At 47.0% G+C, this 15,167-nt stretch overlaps 1 protein-coding gene across 33 annotated transcripts in view; it reads left to right on the top strand.

Moving 5' to 3' along the window:
- Positions 1-15,167, top strand: part of ZNF462 (zinc finger protein 462) — a 136,486-nt gene that overhangs the window by 99,700 nt on the left and 21,619 nt on the right. For all 33 annotated transcript variants that reach the window (XR_011995441.1, XR_011995437.1, XR_011995429.1 and 30 more), the window contains 3 exons: positions 1,461-1,728; positions 3,852-3,988; positions 12,884-13,107. Coding sequence is in view for 4 of the 33 variants with exons in the window: in XM_072727781.1 (XP_072583882.1) it covers positions 1,461-1,728; positions 3,852-3,988; positions 12,884-13,107 (629 nt within the window). In the remaining 29 variants the exon portion in view is untranslated. The remainder of the gene's footprint in view (positions 1-1,460; positions 1,729-3,851; positions 3,989-12,883; positions 13,108-15,167) is intronic.

Below are 15,167 nucleotides of genomic sequence, written 5' to 3'. Positions count from 1 at the left end.
ATTCGGTGGTGTCATTCCTTTCTTCCTTTGTCTTCAGTTTACACCTGGTAATGAACCCATGGAGGCTCGGAGGTATTGTTCAAGTTTCCTTTTGTTTTATTTTTGTGTGTGTGGCAGGTTTGTTTACAATTTCCAAAGGGGTTTTTCCTCAATCTTGAGGAATACGAATGGAGGAGGGGGCGGGGGAGAACAAGAAGGGAAGGTATTTTAGTATTTTGAAGACAGGAGGTGGCCCCACAGATGAGGGAGGCTGCTCTGTTTTTGTTTTTCTTCTCGAAGAGGCCAATGGGATGGATGGGACTGGTTTCAGCAAATACGGGTTTTACCGAATCCCTCCATGTCCTGCCTCGGGGAATCGTGCTTTGGAAAATTAAGTGTCCATCACATCAGGAGGAGGCTGGTACAGTTTCTATCCCCTTTCCCCCCTGCATTTTGAAAGGCTTAAAAAAAAAAAGGAGCCTTTTGTTTTCTTTTCAAGGGAAGTTACACTGAAATTCATCTGCGTGGTATTCATAGATGTCATTTGTGTCATTCACAGGCAACTGTAGGTTCCGGGGGACAATGTTGTAGAATGCGTAGCCCCAATGCTCAAAGCCGCGTGTTGGGAAAAGGTTCAAGACCTTTCTTTTACTTTCTCCCACTCTCTCCTATTTTTTTTTTTAAGAGACCGAGATGTTTTTCCCCACCTCCCATCTAGATCAGATTTCTCCACCCCATACCATGGAAGCTTCTCCGGGTGGAGATTTATGCCTGTCATTTCCCACATTTTCCTCCAAATCGAAAACTTTAAAATACCTTTTAGGGAAACTTGTTTGGAACTTCATTTTAATGGGATTTATGAATAAATCTCCATCTTAATGCTGACTAAGCTTTAAACATCCATTCCAGGAGAACACTATGAGATCTTTATATTTTAAATTTTAAATCACTTGCCTGTGAAGCCATAAAGCATTTTTTATATTTGTGATTGCCATGTGCTCGAACGTTTCTCTTAAAGATCTTTTTTTGGGGGGTGGTGGGGGGTTGGCTGGACTAGTACTGGGCTGCAGAGGAGGAGATTTACATCATCGACTTTCTCCCAGAGATGCCTGTGTACCTTCTGTGCGTTTATTCATCTCACCTACGGGGACGGGTATCCTGTGGCAGCCCGTTGCCGCGCTGCAATTTCCTTTAGAAAACAGTTTACTTTCTTCCTTCACTTTGAAACCTTTAACCTCAGAGTTTTATTTTTAAATGCTCTGAGCCCTCAAAAGTCAGATGAAAAGAGGTGGCACTTCCTTCCTACCTGCCCTTCCCTAGATCTGTGTTGTAGGATGTAAATGAAGATGAAAGGTGGATCGTAGTCGTCATCTTTAAAAAAAAAAAAAAAAAATTACATGGCAGTAATGTCAAGGGTTTTCAGGTGTCCGGCCTCCCTGGTGTTCTCTGTGTCCGGTGTCATTTTCCCCGTCTGTCCACAGACTCCTCCTACTCAGAACCTCCAGATGTGCAGCAGCAGTTGAACCACTATCAGTCGGCTGCCCTGGCGAGGAACAACAGCCGCGTCAGCCCCGTGCCCCTTTCTGGGGCCGCCGGGGGTGCCGAGCAGAAAACCGAGGCTGTTCTCCACTGCGAATTCTGTGAATTCTCCTCTGGCTACATCCAGAGCATCAGGCGCCATTACAGGGACAAGCATGGTGGGAAGAAGCTCTTCAAGTGCAAAGACTGCTCCTTTTACACAGGCTTTAAGTAAGTGGCGCGAAGAACTCAGCCTCGAAAAACGAGGCGGCTGCGCCCGCTCCATCCCTCACCGCACTCTTCCCTGCGCCATCCTACCCGGAGCTCAGGGAAGGCCCCCTGCCCACGGGGCCTCATACAGGGATTGGGTCTGGTTTTCGCAAAAGGAGGCCAGTTTCCAGAAGACAGCTTTGGGGTTTGTGGAGGGGGTTTGGCATGAAGCGCTATATGTCAGGACAAACCAGTTTCAAACTTAGAACAAATGGGCACCCGAGCAGGGTGAGATTGTGGGAAGGGATTTCTCTGGCCCGGTGCATAAAACAATCCATGTTTTTCCTCCAGAGGACTATCCTCCCTTTTTAAAATTTGTCTTTGGTTAAAAAAAAAAAAAAACAGGTTTTTGAAAGTGAAGTCAAAGTCAAGAGAGAACATCCAGCCATCGTGATTTCCCTGCTACCCTTTAGAAACTGTATTTCCTAAGATCATATTATTGAAAGCCACCCAGAGAATCAAAACTCCAGCACTGTGAAGACTAGAACTGAACAACTATAGAGAGATTGTTCCAATCCAGAGAAAGATAATCCAGAGCACCTTTGCTCCTGTGTATAACAGAATCGGTGAACTCAAAGAGTGGAGTGCTTCCCATCATGTAATCTAGACTCTTGTGGTTTAATCTCATCCTGTGCAGCGTTGTTTAGGTTAGTGGTTATGAGTTCAGGATGTGGGGCCTGACTACCTGGGTGCGAGTCCCAGCTTTGCCACAGTCTGGCCGTGTGACTTTGGACAAGTCCCTAAGCTTCTCTGTGTCTCCTGTTCCTTATCTGCAAAATAAAGATAGTAATACTGTGCCACTCACAGGACTCTTAGGAGGAGCAAATGAACCACAGTATCTGAAGTGCTCAGAATAGAGCCTGGTGCAAAGGAAACACTAATAAGTATTATAATATCTTAGAAAGCTATTAGAGTAATATGGTGGGAGATGCTATATTACAGATGGAAAGCTATTATTATCTCTTCCTATTGCAATTAGGGCCTGAGCCTTAGGCCACTCTAGTGCTTCCATACAGACTCCACACAGCAAGGCTGGCAAAAGCAGGCTTCATGGCCAACAGAAAACAGTTGGAAGAAGAACAAGTTTCTTTTCCACCAATACGGTGGTTGCTGGGATTTGATGGAAAATGTTTTACGTCTCTGACTAGTAATTTGGTTCAGTTGTTTTTCGAATAAATATGCATGTGACCTTAGAACTGAGAAAAGGCTGAAGACTCAGATAACGAGGGCCCACTGACGGGTGCACATGTTTCCCCTGAGAGAAGCACTGGAGTTAATAAGAAGGGGACCTTGCCCATTAAACTCTTGGTTTCATCCATTTTTATGAGACTTTGAAGGCTTTGTAAATGATGAAGTTTTGAAAAGGATGGAGAGAAAGGCAACAATACCCTGCCACCTTCGACCGCCATGATGTCCCAGCCACCTCGCCCTCCCCATCCTTAGGTGTGAAGAGTCACGTAGGCAGCTGGTAAATCAACCGGACTCTAGTCCCCCTCCTTCCAGGCATGATGAGAAATAAGTTCTCATAGGGATTTTGGCTTTATGTTCTTTTTTTTTTTTTTTTTTAAGATTTTATTGATTTATTCAGGAGAGACGCAGAGAGAGACAGCCAGAGACGCAGGCAAAGGGAGAAGCAGGCTCCATGCAGGGAGCCTGATATGGGACTTGATCTGGGACCCCAGGACCACACCCTGAGCCAAAGGCAGACGTTCAGCTCAACTGCTGAGCCACCCAGGTGTCCCTGGCTTTATGTTCTTAATAGGCAACTTCTAAATCTTCAAGAATAGAAGTGTTTGGGGAAATCCATTTCTTTTCAAACTAAGCCCTGACCCCAGCCAAGTGGCAAACATTTTCAAAAAAGAAGTTACCGCTGCATGACAAAGCTCAGTTACTGGATGAGTGACTGAGGAGCTTGTGGTCAGCAAATATGATTAATTAAGGACCTTGGTTCTGTCCCGTCAAGCCGGGGTGTCACACCTGGAAGACCCGTAGTAAGTCAGCCAGCGGGGGATGGGGATGTGCGAGTGACACAATCCCTTGTCGCACTCACTGCCTCTCTCCCCCCTCACCCCTCTCCTTCTCAGATCTGCTTTTACTATGCACGTGGAAGCTGGGCATTCGGCGGTTCCCGAGGAGGGCCCCAAAGATCTTCGCTGTCCTCTCTGCCTCTATCACACCAAATACAAACGCAACATGATCGACCACATCGTGCTGCACCGAGGTAACCCTCCTAAGTGTGCTTGTCTTGGGGCACCAGGGTGAGGGTGGGTGGCATTACAGAGACACCCTGTGTTGGGGTGGCAGTTGGCACCTTGGCTCTGGTCCCCTCCTTCCTCACCTTATCTCCAGGCAGGCGAGCACAGTGATGGCCACAGTGACAGCCAATGGTAAAAGCCCCTGCCACGAGGATCTCCCCTTGCAGGGAGGCAAAGGTGGTGGGTTCAGCAGTGAGCACTTCTCTGGGGGCTTCCCAGCCTGAGGGGTTTTCACATTCTGACCCCTCTATGCTCACAGCCTTGCTAAGGAAGGAGTGACTGAGAAACAGGATGGACGGGTGGGGACTCATTATAAAAGGCGACGAGCAAACTGGTTGTAAGCAGTTCGGTGATTTCTAAAGCAGAACGTGGAATCATCCTTGAAACGGATGGAGAGAGAAAATTCTTAAAATGAAAGTGGCCTGGGTACCTATTAGAAATCCCATAGGCTTCAGATTTCAGTCCTGGCTTTAAAGCCTCCTGTATTTACCTGCTCTCCCATCTGTAAGAAGAGATGACAGTCAAGCCTATGAAATAATGAGCCAAGGTCTAGTGTGTTCCGTGGTGGATGCATACTGGGTGTTCCGTACATGTTGCTTCCTGTTGATAAACAGGGATACTTCTTTCAAGTCCTCTTTGGTTTTTCTTTCAGTGGAGTTTACTCTTGGCCAATTAAAACACTGTTAAACAACAGGCTTCCTCTGCATTAGAAGGAAAAATATGTTTATGTAAAAACTACTCTGTCCTAAAAAGATTCGAGCCGGAGGTGAATGGAAAAAGAGGACCAGAATCCTGGTTGCCAGTCTCTCGTGCGGTTCCCATCCACGGATCTTTCATCTTTGCTTTGTTCCTACCCTCCCTCCCTCCTCGTCCACCTCTTCTTTCCAGTCTTCCTTCCTTTGCCTCTAACCTTAGGAGGCTTTTCTGGTTTTGCCACGTGTGCCTCAAAAACAATGAGTGCCTTCTTGCTGTCCTGCTGAGATGTCACTCACCCTGAATTGCTGGAGATTTTTTGAGCATTTTCAAAAGTTTCCAGCATTCACCTGGCGCCACCGTCTTGGGCCATTGCGTGTTGTGACATCTCGCCCACCTCTGCCGCACACCCCGTGGAAGGCCACATTTAGCACCCTTGGATTTCCTTCCTCTCTAGGCCACTCTGATGAGACGCGAGGTCACCGCTGCTGCCTGGGACGCCCGCCCACAAGCTGAGAGAAGCAGCGTAGGAACATTTAGGCAGGAAGTCTTGGCCGGGGTGGTCCCATCTGGTGTTCCACCTCAGTCCCCTGGCTTCTGGTCCCCCAGCCCAGGTGTTGTGGTGGCTGTGTGTCCCCGTCATAGTGTGAGGAGAGGCCATGAGTAGCGTTGCTGCTGAGCACACAGAAGCCATGAGACCTCACTTCTGGGGTTGATTCCCTCCGGCTTCCCATACTGCTGCCTGGCGGGATCAGAGCTTCAGTGTCTAATGAGCTCAATGATTTCCCAAGCTGAGCTGAGACTTCAAGAAAGCGGGGGCGGGCAGTGGGGCGGTGGAGGGACATGGAGAGAGTAAATGCTAAAGCTGAGAAATACCCTTGTAGTGCTACACTTGACACCAACTCATTCATATCCAACAACATCGTAAGGGCTAGTATTATTACTTGTATTCCCACTTTACTTGCATGAAACTGAAAAAAACTATGTTTTCTTTGATTTGGTGTAATTATTTGTGGTCATCCCACAAGAGATTTCAGATATCTTAAAGATATTTGTGCAAACTACAGGATTAAAACAAATGGGAAATTGGGGCACATGCGGAATAAGAGGTCACTTGCAAGCCCCCTAGACATACAGAGAAGCTCCCCAGGAGTTTGGTGTCTAGTGAATGTAGTGAGGTGCTGTGCACCTGTTAGCGGTGGGCTGCAGGTCTGGCCCTGAGATCCCAGCCTCCCTTGGAAGAGAAAAACAACAACAACAACAACAAAATCAGTTGGATTTCAAATGTTTGTTAAACTTTGGAAATTGTGTTCAGGAGATTTCCAGGGATCCTGGACACTGGAAACCTGAGAAGGATTTCTCCAGTGGGGTCTCCAAAGGGGGCCATGTGTGATCCAGTGTGTAGCATTCTCCCTCCCCCCTACAAATACAGTGGTAAGTCCCACGGGGAGAGCGAGAGCTGACCAGTTGAACCGGAGTCACTTGAGCGCTAACCATGCTAGGACTCAACTCCAGGCCTCTGATCCTGTGACCCATGCATCATACTGCCCGTCATTAGTTACTTACAGTCTCTTCTGTTTATTTGTAGAGGTAACTTATGTTAAAAGAGCCACCTAAATAGATAAATATCTTTATCAGGGTTGGAAAGTGCACAGTCTGGAATGAAGGGGCATTTGAGGCTTGGCAGTAATAATAACAACATTAACAACAACAAATTACTATTACTGAGTGTTTTGCTAGTAGCAGGTGCTATACTGAGTGAGTCCAATATGCCATTTTATGGAATTCTCACAAAACCCTATATGGCATGGGTATTACTGTTTTCCCCAATAACAAGGATAAAAAGTACAGAGAGATTGAGTGTGACCGAAGATCCAAATGACTAATAAGTGACCCAGCTGGGATCTGAACCCAGGCTTGCCTGCCCCACAGCCCAGGCCTATAACTACCAGGCATCACTGTCTCTCCCCTGGGATGGTGGCTATGTCACCCTGTTGAGCGTTCCACAGTGGCTGTGGCAGCTGGGTCTGAGGGTGGAATCATCTGTGGGGTTGGAGGTCAGAGATGAGGACCACTGCACCACAGATGGCAGGGTGCCTCAGGACAGCCATGTCTTCCATCTGTGTCCTGGCTTGGCTTTGGTGTCCATCTCCACTCAGAACGGCATCTTGGTGGGAAGCCGGTCTTGACAAGTCAAGACCAGGGCTGGGTGTTTGCCTTGAAATTTCAAGTCAGGGTTGATCTCAAAGTAACAAGATGTAGCTCTTTCTGCACCTGTGCTCTCCTTGCTCTGTGGATGAGTAAACATCTTTGGTCTCTAGGGCGTGCAGTGAGAGAGCTTTCCGAGGCCTTGGTTAATTAAAATACTTGGGATGAAAGGGAAGAAAAACAACTTCTCAACTTGAGATATTGCTTGCAAGAATAGTTTCCTTAGCTTTTTATCCCGACAGAAGGGTATATTTAAATAGGGAGGAAAGAGAGGAGAATCCGTTTCACTCATGGGAAATCTGAATGAGAAATGGTCGTGGGTTTATGTTGGCTATAGCTAAAGAGAGCGTACTGTTTGCCCATGCATTCAGCAAGCATTCATTACTTGCTTGTTACATGCCATACTATGCTGGGTTTTTGGGCAAGATGAGGTAAAACCCAGTACCTGCCCTCCTCAAGAAGATGAAGCATGTGCGTAAGTCTGCGTGCAGAAGGTAGTGAGTGACGGGTATCTAGGAGATTCATGGTGGCAGGTGTATTTGTGTTTGGAGTAGAGAAAGCTGGTGAAGTGTGACTTTGAAACTGAGCCATGATGACATTTCAGCAGGCAAAGAAGATTGAAGGTGGGGTATATGAGTTTCCTGGGTGGCTTGAAACAACAATGAACTGTCACTGCTCTGGGACCTAGAAGTCTGATGGCAAGGTGACAGCATGACCGTGCTCCTTCTGAAGACTCTAGACAAGAATCCTCCCTTGGCCCTTCCTCGCTTCAGGGGGCTCCTGACATCCTTGCCTTACAGCTGTGTCATTCCGGTTTCTGCACCTGTCCTCACATGGCCATCTTCCCTGTGTGTGTCTTCTGTGTGGCCTCTCCCTTTTCCCAATAACCTATTCATTGAATTTAGGGCCCACTGCAAACCACTGTTACCTCATCCTGACTAGTTACATCTGCAAGGAACTTATGTCCCAATAAGATCATATTTTGAGGTTCCGGGTACACATAAATTTCTGAGGGACACTATTGGTGTCCCTCATGGTGGAGGGGGGTTTAAATCGATGAAGTAGGTGGGAACTAGATATGTTGACAGAGTTGTATTAGAGAGTTCTGAGGCGGGCTGAAGGGAATAGGGGTCAAGGCAGGTAAAGTGTGTTCTGGCAAATTAGGTAGGGCTTGGAGACCAATGTATGAGTTTGAACTCAGATGGGAAACCAGGGTACCTGATGAATACCAGTTTAGCAAAGGTTGAAGCCAAGGATTGGTAGACCCATTTCTTTGAGGAACTTAGGTGATCACTTCTCAGCCTTTTGGCTAAGATCATGTGTAGGAACTTAGGTGAGACCAACATTTGGTGAGATTGGCCCTAATTGGACCAGTTTAGAAAGGGAAAAATTAAGCCCTGAGATTTTTGTTTGAAGGAAAAGGTTGGAGGTAGGACTTCTTGGTGGATTTTCGTTTAATGGAACACGTAATTATGGAACATTCACTATGTGCTGGCAGTGTTTTGGGCCCTAGAGATACAGCCGTGAAGTCAGGCAAGGTCCATGCACTGAAGGACCTTTAATGGGAAGAGACAGTGAACAGGCAATAAATAGTTTCATGAGTGCATTTCCACTGAGTTTATCAGTTTATCAGCACCACTCGAAGTATGATGCCTCATGCACAGCTTTGCCTGTGTGTACCTTGCATACCTACAGTGCACCTGGAAAGTTGGGTACAGATTGAATTGTAGGGATAAAACAGTTTTGCCAGGTATTTTTATTTATAATTCCTGAACTGTGTAATCATTGATGCTGGTCTCCAGTTGGCATGGTAACTTAAAGCTTCTGCTTCCCAACCTTTAACCCCAATACCTAGGCAAACAATGAATTTTAACTGAACCCTGTAGGTGGGTCTCTTTGGGGAATAAAACTAATCTCCCTAAATTTACCTTATCAGTATCATTTTTCTTAAGGAAAAAAAAATCTAGAGTGAAATCACTAGTCTTTCATTTTATTCAGTGAAATTACAGGTTCCCCTGTATCCCCACCAAATGCTTCGCCTGTTAGAACTACAGGTGTGGTTCCCAGCTTTCTCTGGCTTGACGGCGGTAGCCTGGCTAACATCAAATTAATCACTTCATACCAGGAGCTGTTGTCCTTATGTTTATGTGTGTCTGTTTATGGTTATGTTTTGGAAAAAATTTTTTTTTTTTTTTTTAGAAACGATTATTTTCTTAATGGCTTTCTAGTACTCAACTTTTGTCACTTGTTTGGCTGAGAGTAATGGGTGGGACTTTGGTTTGGTCCAAAGAGGGTCTTGGCCCGTTAGCATGACCATTTGCATATGGAGTTTGTTGGCGTGAATGACTTCCAGATCTCTCCCTGCTTCGTTCAGACTTGGCATGTTGTGGGGAGGAAACCCAAGTGTGTTGCGGTCTGCCTTTTCAGGAAGAATTTTCACTTGGTGATTCTGGATTCCACAGTGATGTGGTTTTTCTCTGTTTGGAGCAAAAGTGACCCTCCGCCCTCCTTCTAGTTGCAACTCCGCAGATCTTTCCACTGGGCACCACGGGAGTTTGTCGGCACACACTTGTAGGCTCCTTTGCGCCTTAGTTCCCACAGGCTTCCATGTGGCATTACTCTTGGGGTTTATGTCCAGCTGTAGCACCAAGCGGCTTTTGAGTAGGAAGAGATGAGAGACACAACCTATCTTGTAGTCAAACTGGTGAAGTCATAATATTTTTGCAGCCAGCTCTGAAAGCTGAGTCACAATGAGTGTGATTCAAGCCTTGATTTCTTACCCAAGGTAATTTTGAGAGGTGTGAAGTCAAGAAAGAGCCACAGTTGTCGCTGCCTCCATAGAAAAAAAAAGTCCTGAGCACTGAGCTTCTGTAGCCAAGACAGGGCTCCGTCCATACCTGGAAACATTCCAGTCTCTAACTTTATGTCCTTGACTCGCCTCAATAATGAATAACCTCATTCAGAAAACAGTGTCGGTGATTTGCCCGCCTTTCCAAGTCTGTCTTGTTTTTTTGTTTTTGTTTTTTTTTATCTTCGTCGTGTTAGCCCTGGTTTTAGAAAGGAGAAAAATTAACTTTTTTTTCTAAGATAAATATCTTAGTAAAAATCCACGTAACCAGGAGATTCGGAACGTTGGTGATGTCTTAGTTTGGAAATGGGAAGTCTTAGGTTCTGGGTTTGTAGGTATGTGGGAATTTACCATTTATCTAATTCAGATAGAAATGGTTCAGATAGATAGAAAGAAAATTCAGATAGAAATGGTTGCCTTGCTTTTGTACTCTTCAACGATTAGGAATAAAAGGCTTATAAATAAATGGCATGCAGAGTGGATGCCCCAGGAGAGCTCTTTTCAGGGGTGAAGGAAGAGGGCCCCCCGGCTCAGAGTCAGCAGGAGACCTGTGCTCCCAGGTCACAACTTTGTTCTGAACCAGAGGCGTGACTTTGAGAAAGTAGTTCCACAGACCTGTTCTCAGCTTCCACATCAGGAAACGAAAGGTAATAAAACTGGCTTCGCAGAGTGTTTGGAGAATAAAAAAGTGACAGTGAGAGGAGAATACCTAACATTGCTTGAGACGTAGCGTGCTCTTGGTAAATTGCTGTGATCATTTGCATGAATGATTATTTTTTAGGCTCCGGAGTATCTTGAGCGCTCGTGCCTTTTTGTGTAAAATGCACTTAGGTGCATGTAGTGAAATCGGAAACTGCAAAGAAAATTAACCAGGGTGGCAGAGGAATTGAGAGGGAGACCCATAAAAACCAAGTCTGAAAGACACGATTCTTTACGGGGAGAAGTGAAGAGCGGAGGCCGACTGCGTGCCTGTGTCCCAGGCGCTCGAGGCACCGTCACAGGGACTGTCATAGCAGCTGTTGTCCGTCTCCACTGGGGTCGCCTGAGCCGGAGCGTGGAAGCAATAGAAATGACCAAGTACACGTCGGGGCCCAAACGCAGGGGGAGAGCAGAAGGGGCTGTGGTGTCTAGGAAGGAGCCGGGAAAGTTCATGTCCACACTGCCCATGGGGCCGATCTCAGGGCTTCAGGGTGGGCCCCGGTTGCTCACGGCTCGTGTCCATGCGTGTCTCCCCCAGAGTGGTGGGAGGCGATGCCCGACACTTGGTGTCAAGCATTGCCTCCTCGGGGGGCACCTGCTTGGAGGCATTTTTGGTCATCACAACGGGGAGGCAAGAGGGGTCTCCTGGCAAATGTTGAGATAGAGGCCAGGGAACCTGATGAACATCCTCGGGTGCATGGGACAGCCCCCCGCCTAAAGACCTGTTTGGCCTCAAAATGTCAGTAGTGCTGCTGTGGACAAACTCTGGTGTGGGGCTGGAACACGGTAGCTCGGGCCCTCCTAAGGCTCTGGCTGGCTGATGCCAAAGCATTTTTTTTTCCTCGGATTACACCAAACCATGGAACTGAATGGTTAGAAGACTGTTAAACATTTGCTATTCTAAGAAAATGTGTGGATTACATTATAATCATGTGTTTCTTAGCTGTCTGCTCTACTTTGGTTTAAAAATATTTATATTTCTAAATAAGCGACTGACTCTTTGTATAGGGAAAATAACATATGCATTAGAGCTCCGGGGAGTATGTAGCAGACACCACCTTCCACGCTTCCTCTGGCCGGCTTTTTGCTGGCCAATTAATCGCTGTATTCGAGGACTCACGAGGCGGGGACCGCCTGCCCTGCAGGGAGAACGTGGTGGTTGACACTCGGGCCTGGCTTTGGGTGGCGAGGGTTCCCCGGGGGCCGGGCCGGCCGACGACAAAGGGTGAGCTGCATCAGTGCACAAAACACGGACGCCTGGAAACGTTGCTACTCAGTGACTCTGAGAATAAATCACGCGTTCTTGACTTAATAATACATTGCTGTTTCTAAATAATATAAGTATATGTTGTGTGCGTCCATTTGTAAACTTCCAGAGTCTTCTGAAATCCAGACACAGCATGAAAACACACGCTATATTTGATCCTTGCATAAATAGCACAGATTTTAATTTTATCCCAGTTATGGATATCTGGCGCGTGCGCCGATACTCTGGGCAGACTGGTGTGAAATTTAATTTGAGCAGTTAAACACAAGGGTAAGAGAGTGCAAAATAAACAAGCACACGCATTTCCAGCCCTACAGCATTTGGTATGTTAATGGGAAAAGCACCCAAATCCTCTCCCTCTTTTATTTTTTCCCTTGTGACAATCAGATTACAGATTGTCTGAAAAGGCACAAATCCTCCCTATCTCCCACGCTACCCCCTGCCTCCCCCACACACACACCCCCAAATGCTGCCCGCAGCCATTTCATTTGTGAGCTTCCCCTAGTTAGAGAGCTGGAGTTGTAGTGAATGAAAATGTACAGGTCCTTTGTTTTTAGATCTGTTGTTAGATTAGAGTCCCTTGGTTTCAGGATAAGGAAGACCGTCTCCTTGAGAACAGCTCGGAAGGGGAAGCAGGAGTGGAAGTGGAAACCGTGCGACATAAAGGACTTGCAGTTCTGCAGGCGGGGGTCAGCACTCAGCCGGGCCCGTGACCACGTCTGTGTGACCGTTAGGAAGTTACTAAGAGCCTCGTTCCTGCCTTTACTAATCTGTAAAAACAGAAATAACGCCGGCGCTCTTAGAGTTGCCAGGAAGGTGCGCGGTAGTGGCACACGGGTGGTTGGCCGCTGGCACTGTCCCTTCTACTTAGAGACGCGGGGTCCCGCCCGGCTGGCACTTAGCGAGGAAGCGGGGAGTGCGGACAGTTGCCGGCCACGGTCTTCGGGGCTCTAGGACGCAGTAGCCACCCCTGTCCCATCTTAGAGCCTCCTGCACTCAGCGGTTACTGAGCACCTTGCAGGCCGCTCCCGACAGACCCCTGAGGGGCAGCCGGGCTGGCTGGGTTTCCTCCCACCTGCCAGGGAAGGAGCGTGGGCTTGACCATCAGCGAAACTTCCCATCTTTCCGTCCGTTTTGTCTCCACAGAAGAGCGAGTCGTCCCCATCGAGGTGTGCCGTTCCAAGCTGTCGAAATACTTGCAGGGAGTGGTTTTCCGCTGTGATAAATGTACCTTCACCTGCTCCAGCGACGAGAGCCTCCAGCAACACATAGAAAAGCACAATGAACTGAAACCTTACAAATGCCAGCTCTGCTACTACGAGACCAAGCACACGGAAGAACTGGACAGCCACCTTCGGGACGAGCATAAGGTACCTGCCAGGGGCTTCCTGCAGCCCCCCTCCCCTCCCCCCCGTCCCCGCCGCCCTCAGCACACCTGTGGGGTCGGGCCTGGCGAGAGGACAGAGCCGAATGCAGTCACCCCCACCGTGTGCAAGTCAGAGACGGACTAAAAGAATGTTCAGCGTGAGGTTCCGTATTCTTTCTGCGATGAAAGAAAGAAAAGGTCATTTTAGAAAACGGGAACCTATAGATGGGGATAAGGAACATCGCCCCTAATGCTGCCACCCAAATCTACCTGCTTAACCTTTATTTTTTTACCTCTTCTCTGCCCGCTTTCCCTTGTTTTACATAATTCAGACTAGACCACACATGTAATAGTGTGTCATCCCTACAATTTTTTTTTTTTTTTTTTTTTACTTAACAGGAATATTTTTCCGTATCATTTTATAAATGTAGCATCACCGTAATTGGTGAACTTTTTATGTAAAGAACCAGATAGTAAATATTTTAGGCTTTGCGGGCCAGATGGTCTCAGTGGCAACTCCTCAACTCTGCCCTTTGTAGCGAGAAAGCAGCAACAGACAAGATATAAATGAACGGGCCTGGCTGGGTTCCAGTGAGACTTTATTTATGGGAGTGGGTGGCAGGCTGTGGTCCTGTCGCTGCTGGGCCCTGATCTGATGGCCCTCAATCACGTAGGTCATTTCCCAGTACTTTGCTAACTACTGAGATGTTCCAAAGTGTTGCTATTTGTGTCTAAACGGTGTGAGGGCTGTAAAATACATGTTTTATTTGAGGAGGACGAGAACACGTCAGTACAAGACCTAAAATACGGGGTTTGTGAAAAAACTTCTGATGATTAGGAAGGTTTGCCGATCGAGAAGCAAAATCCTACAGGACAGCGTCCCAGGGCTTATCTGGCACACAGGGGGGAATTGAGATGCTTGCTTCTGGTCTTGTGGATAGCCCAGAGGGCACTGGAACTACAATTTGCATTTGTTTCATGAAAAAAAAAAAAAGCCTATTGAAATGTTTTCTGATTAACCCAAAAATCCAAAATCTCCAGGGAGTGTTTACTTAAGGCACAATGAGAAGAAGGGCTTTCGATAATTTCCTTTTTCTTTGCTCTGTGTCCTCCTCCTCTTTCCCCGGCCTTGCAAACCCAAGTGATCAAGATTTTAGTCCGAATCATCTGCGCCCAAGGGGTAGAATTTTTCTGTGGGGTGTTGAGAGAGAAGGCTGAGCTCTATCACCCATCCACCACGAAGTGGTTTCGTGGTCACTTTTCTGCTTGGGAATGCATTCATTTTCTAATGTGTTTGCCCAAAAATGAAAGCAGAGGAGAAAAGCCTGACTTTACCTCACTGAAAAACTTTCTCGCGTCCTTTCTTAGTCAAACTTCCTGGGCATCTCTGCCTCCAAACTCAAAGGAAAATCGCTCATCCATTTCAAACCGAGCTTTCCACATTTATGCACATGGACCTTATTTATGTAACCACCTCAGATCTCTTTATTATAGTGTTCAGCCTTTGGGCTGGTATTTTGGGAGAGAGCAAACCAGGAAGATAAATCCTCCCGTTACCCAGTTGCTCTGAGTCACTGCTGAGAAGGTTAGAACCAGACACATGTGGACTCGGGGGTTTTCCTGAGGAGGCATGGAAGGCTGGGGCTTCAGGATACCCAACAGGGAAATGGGCTGCTCCAGAAAAGAGGGCCTCAATTCAGAGCTTTTGGAAGCAAACAGACCTAGGTTTGAGTCTTGTCTCCACGACTTAACCATACGACTTCAGCAAGTTACTTAAGTTTCTGTATGTGTTCTCTAATTTATCTGTTCTCTGATTTTTTCTTTTTAAGATTTTATTTACTTAGTTTGAAAGAGAAAAACAGAGCATGAGCAGGGGGAGGGGCAGAGGGAGAGGAAGAAACAAGAGTCTCCGCCAAGCAGGGATCCATCCCAGGACTCTTGGATCATGACCTGAGCCCAAGACAGGTGCTTAACCAACTAAGCCACTCAGGTGCCCCCATTCTCTGATTTCTATGAGAGTTGTTTTATCTTTCCCGGAAGTTTTGTAAGAGTAAATGAAGTCCT

This window comes from Vulpes vulpes, chromosome 12 (assembly GCF_048418805.1).
Source record: "Vulpes vulpes isolate BD-2025 chromosome 12, VulVul3, whole genome shotgun sequence".
NCBI lineage: Eukaryota > Metazoa > Chordata > Mammalia > Carnivora > Canidae > Vulpes > Vulpes vulpes.
The sequence above is the reverse complement of the archived record's forward strand: the minus strand, read 5'-3'. Positions and strand labels throughout refer to the sequence as shown.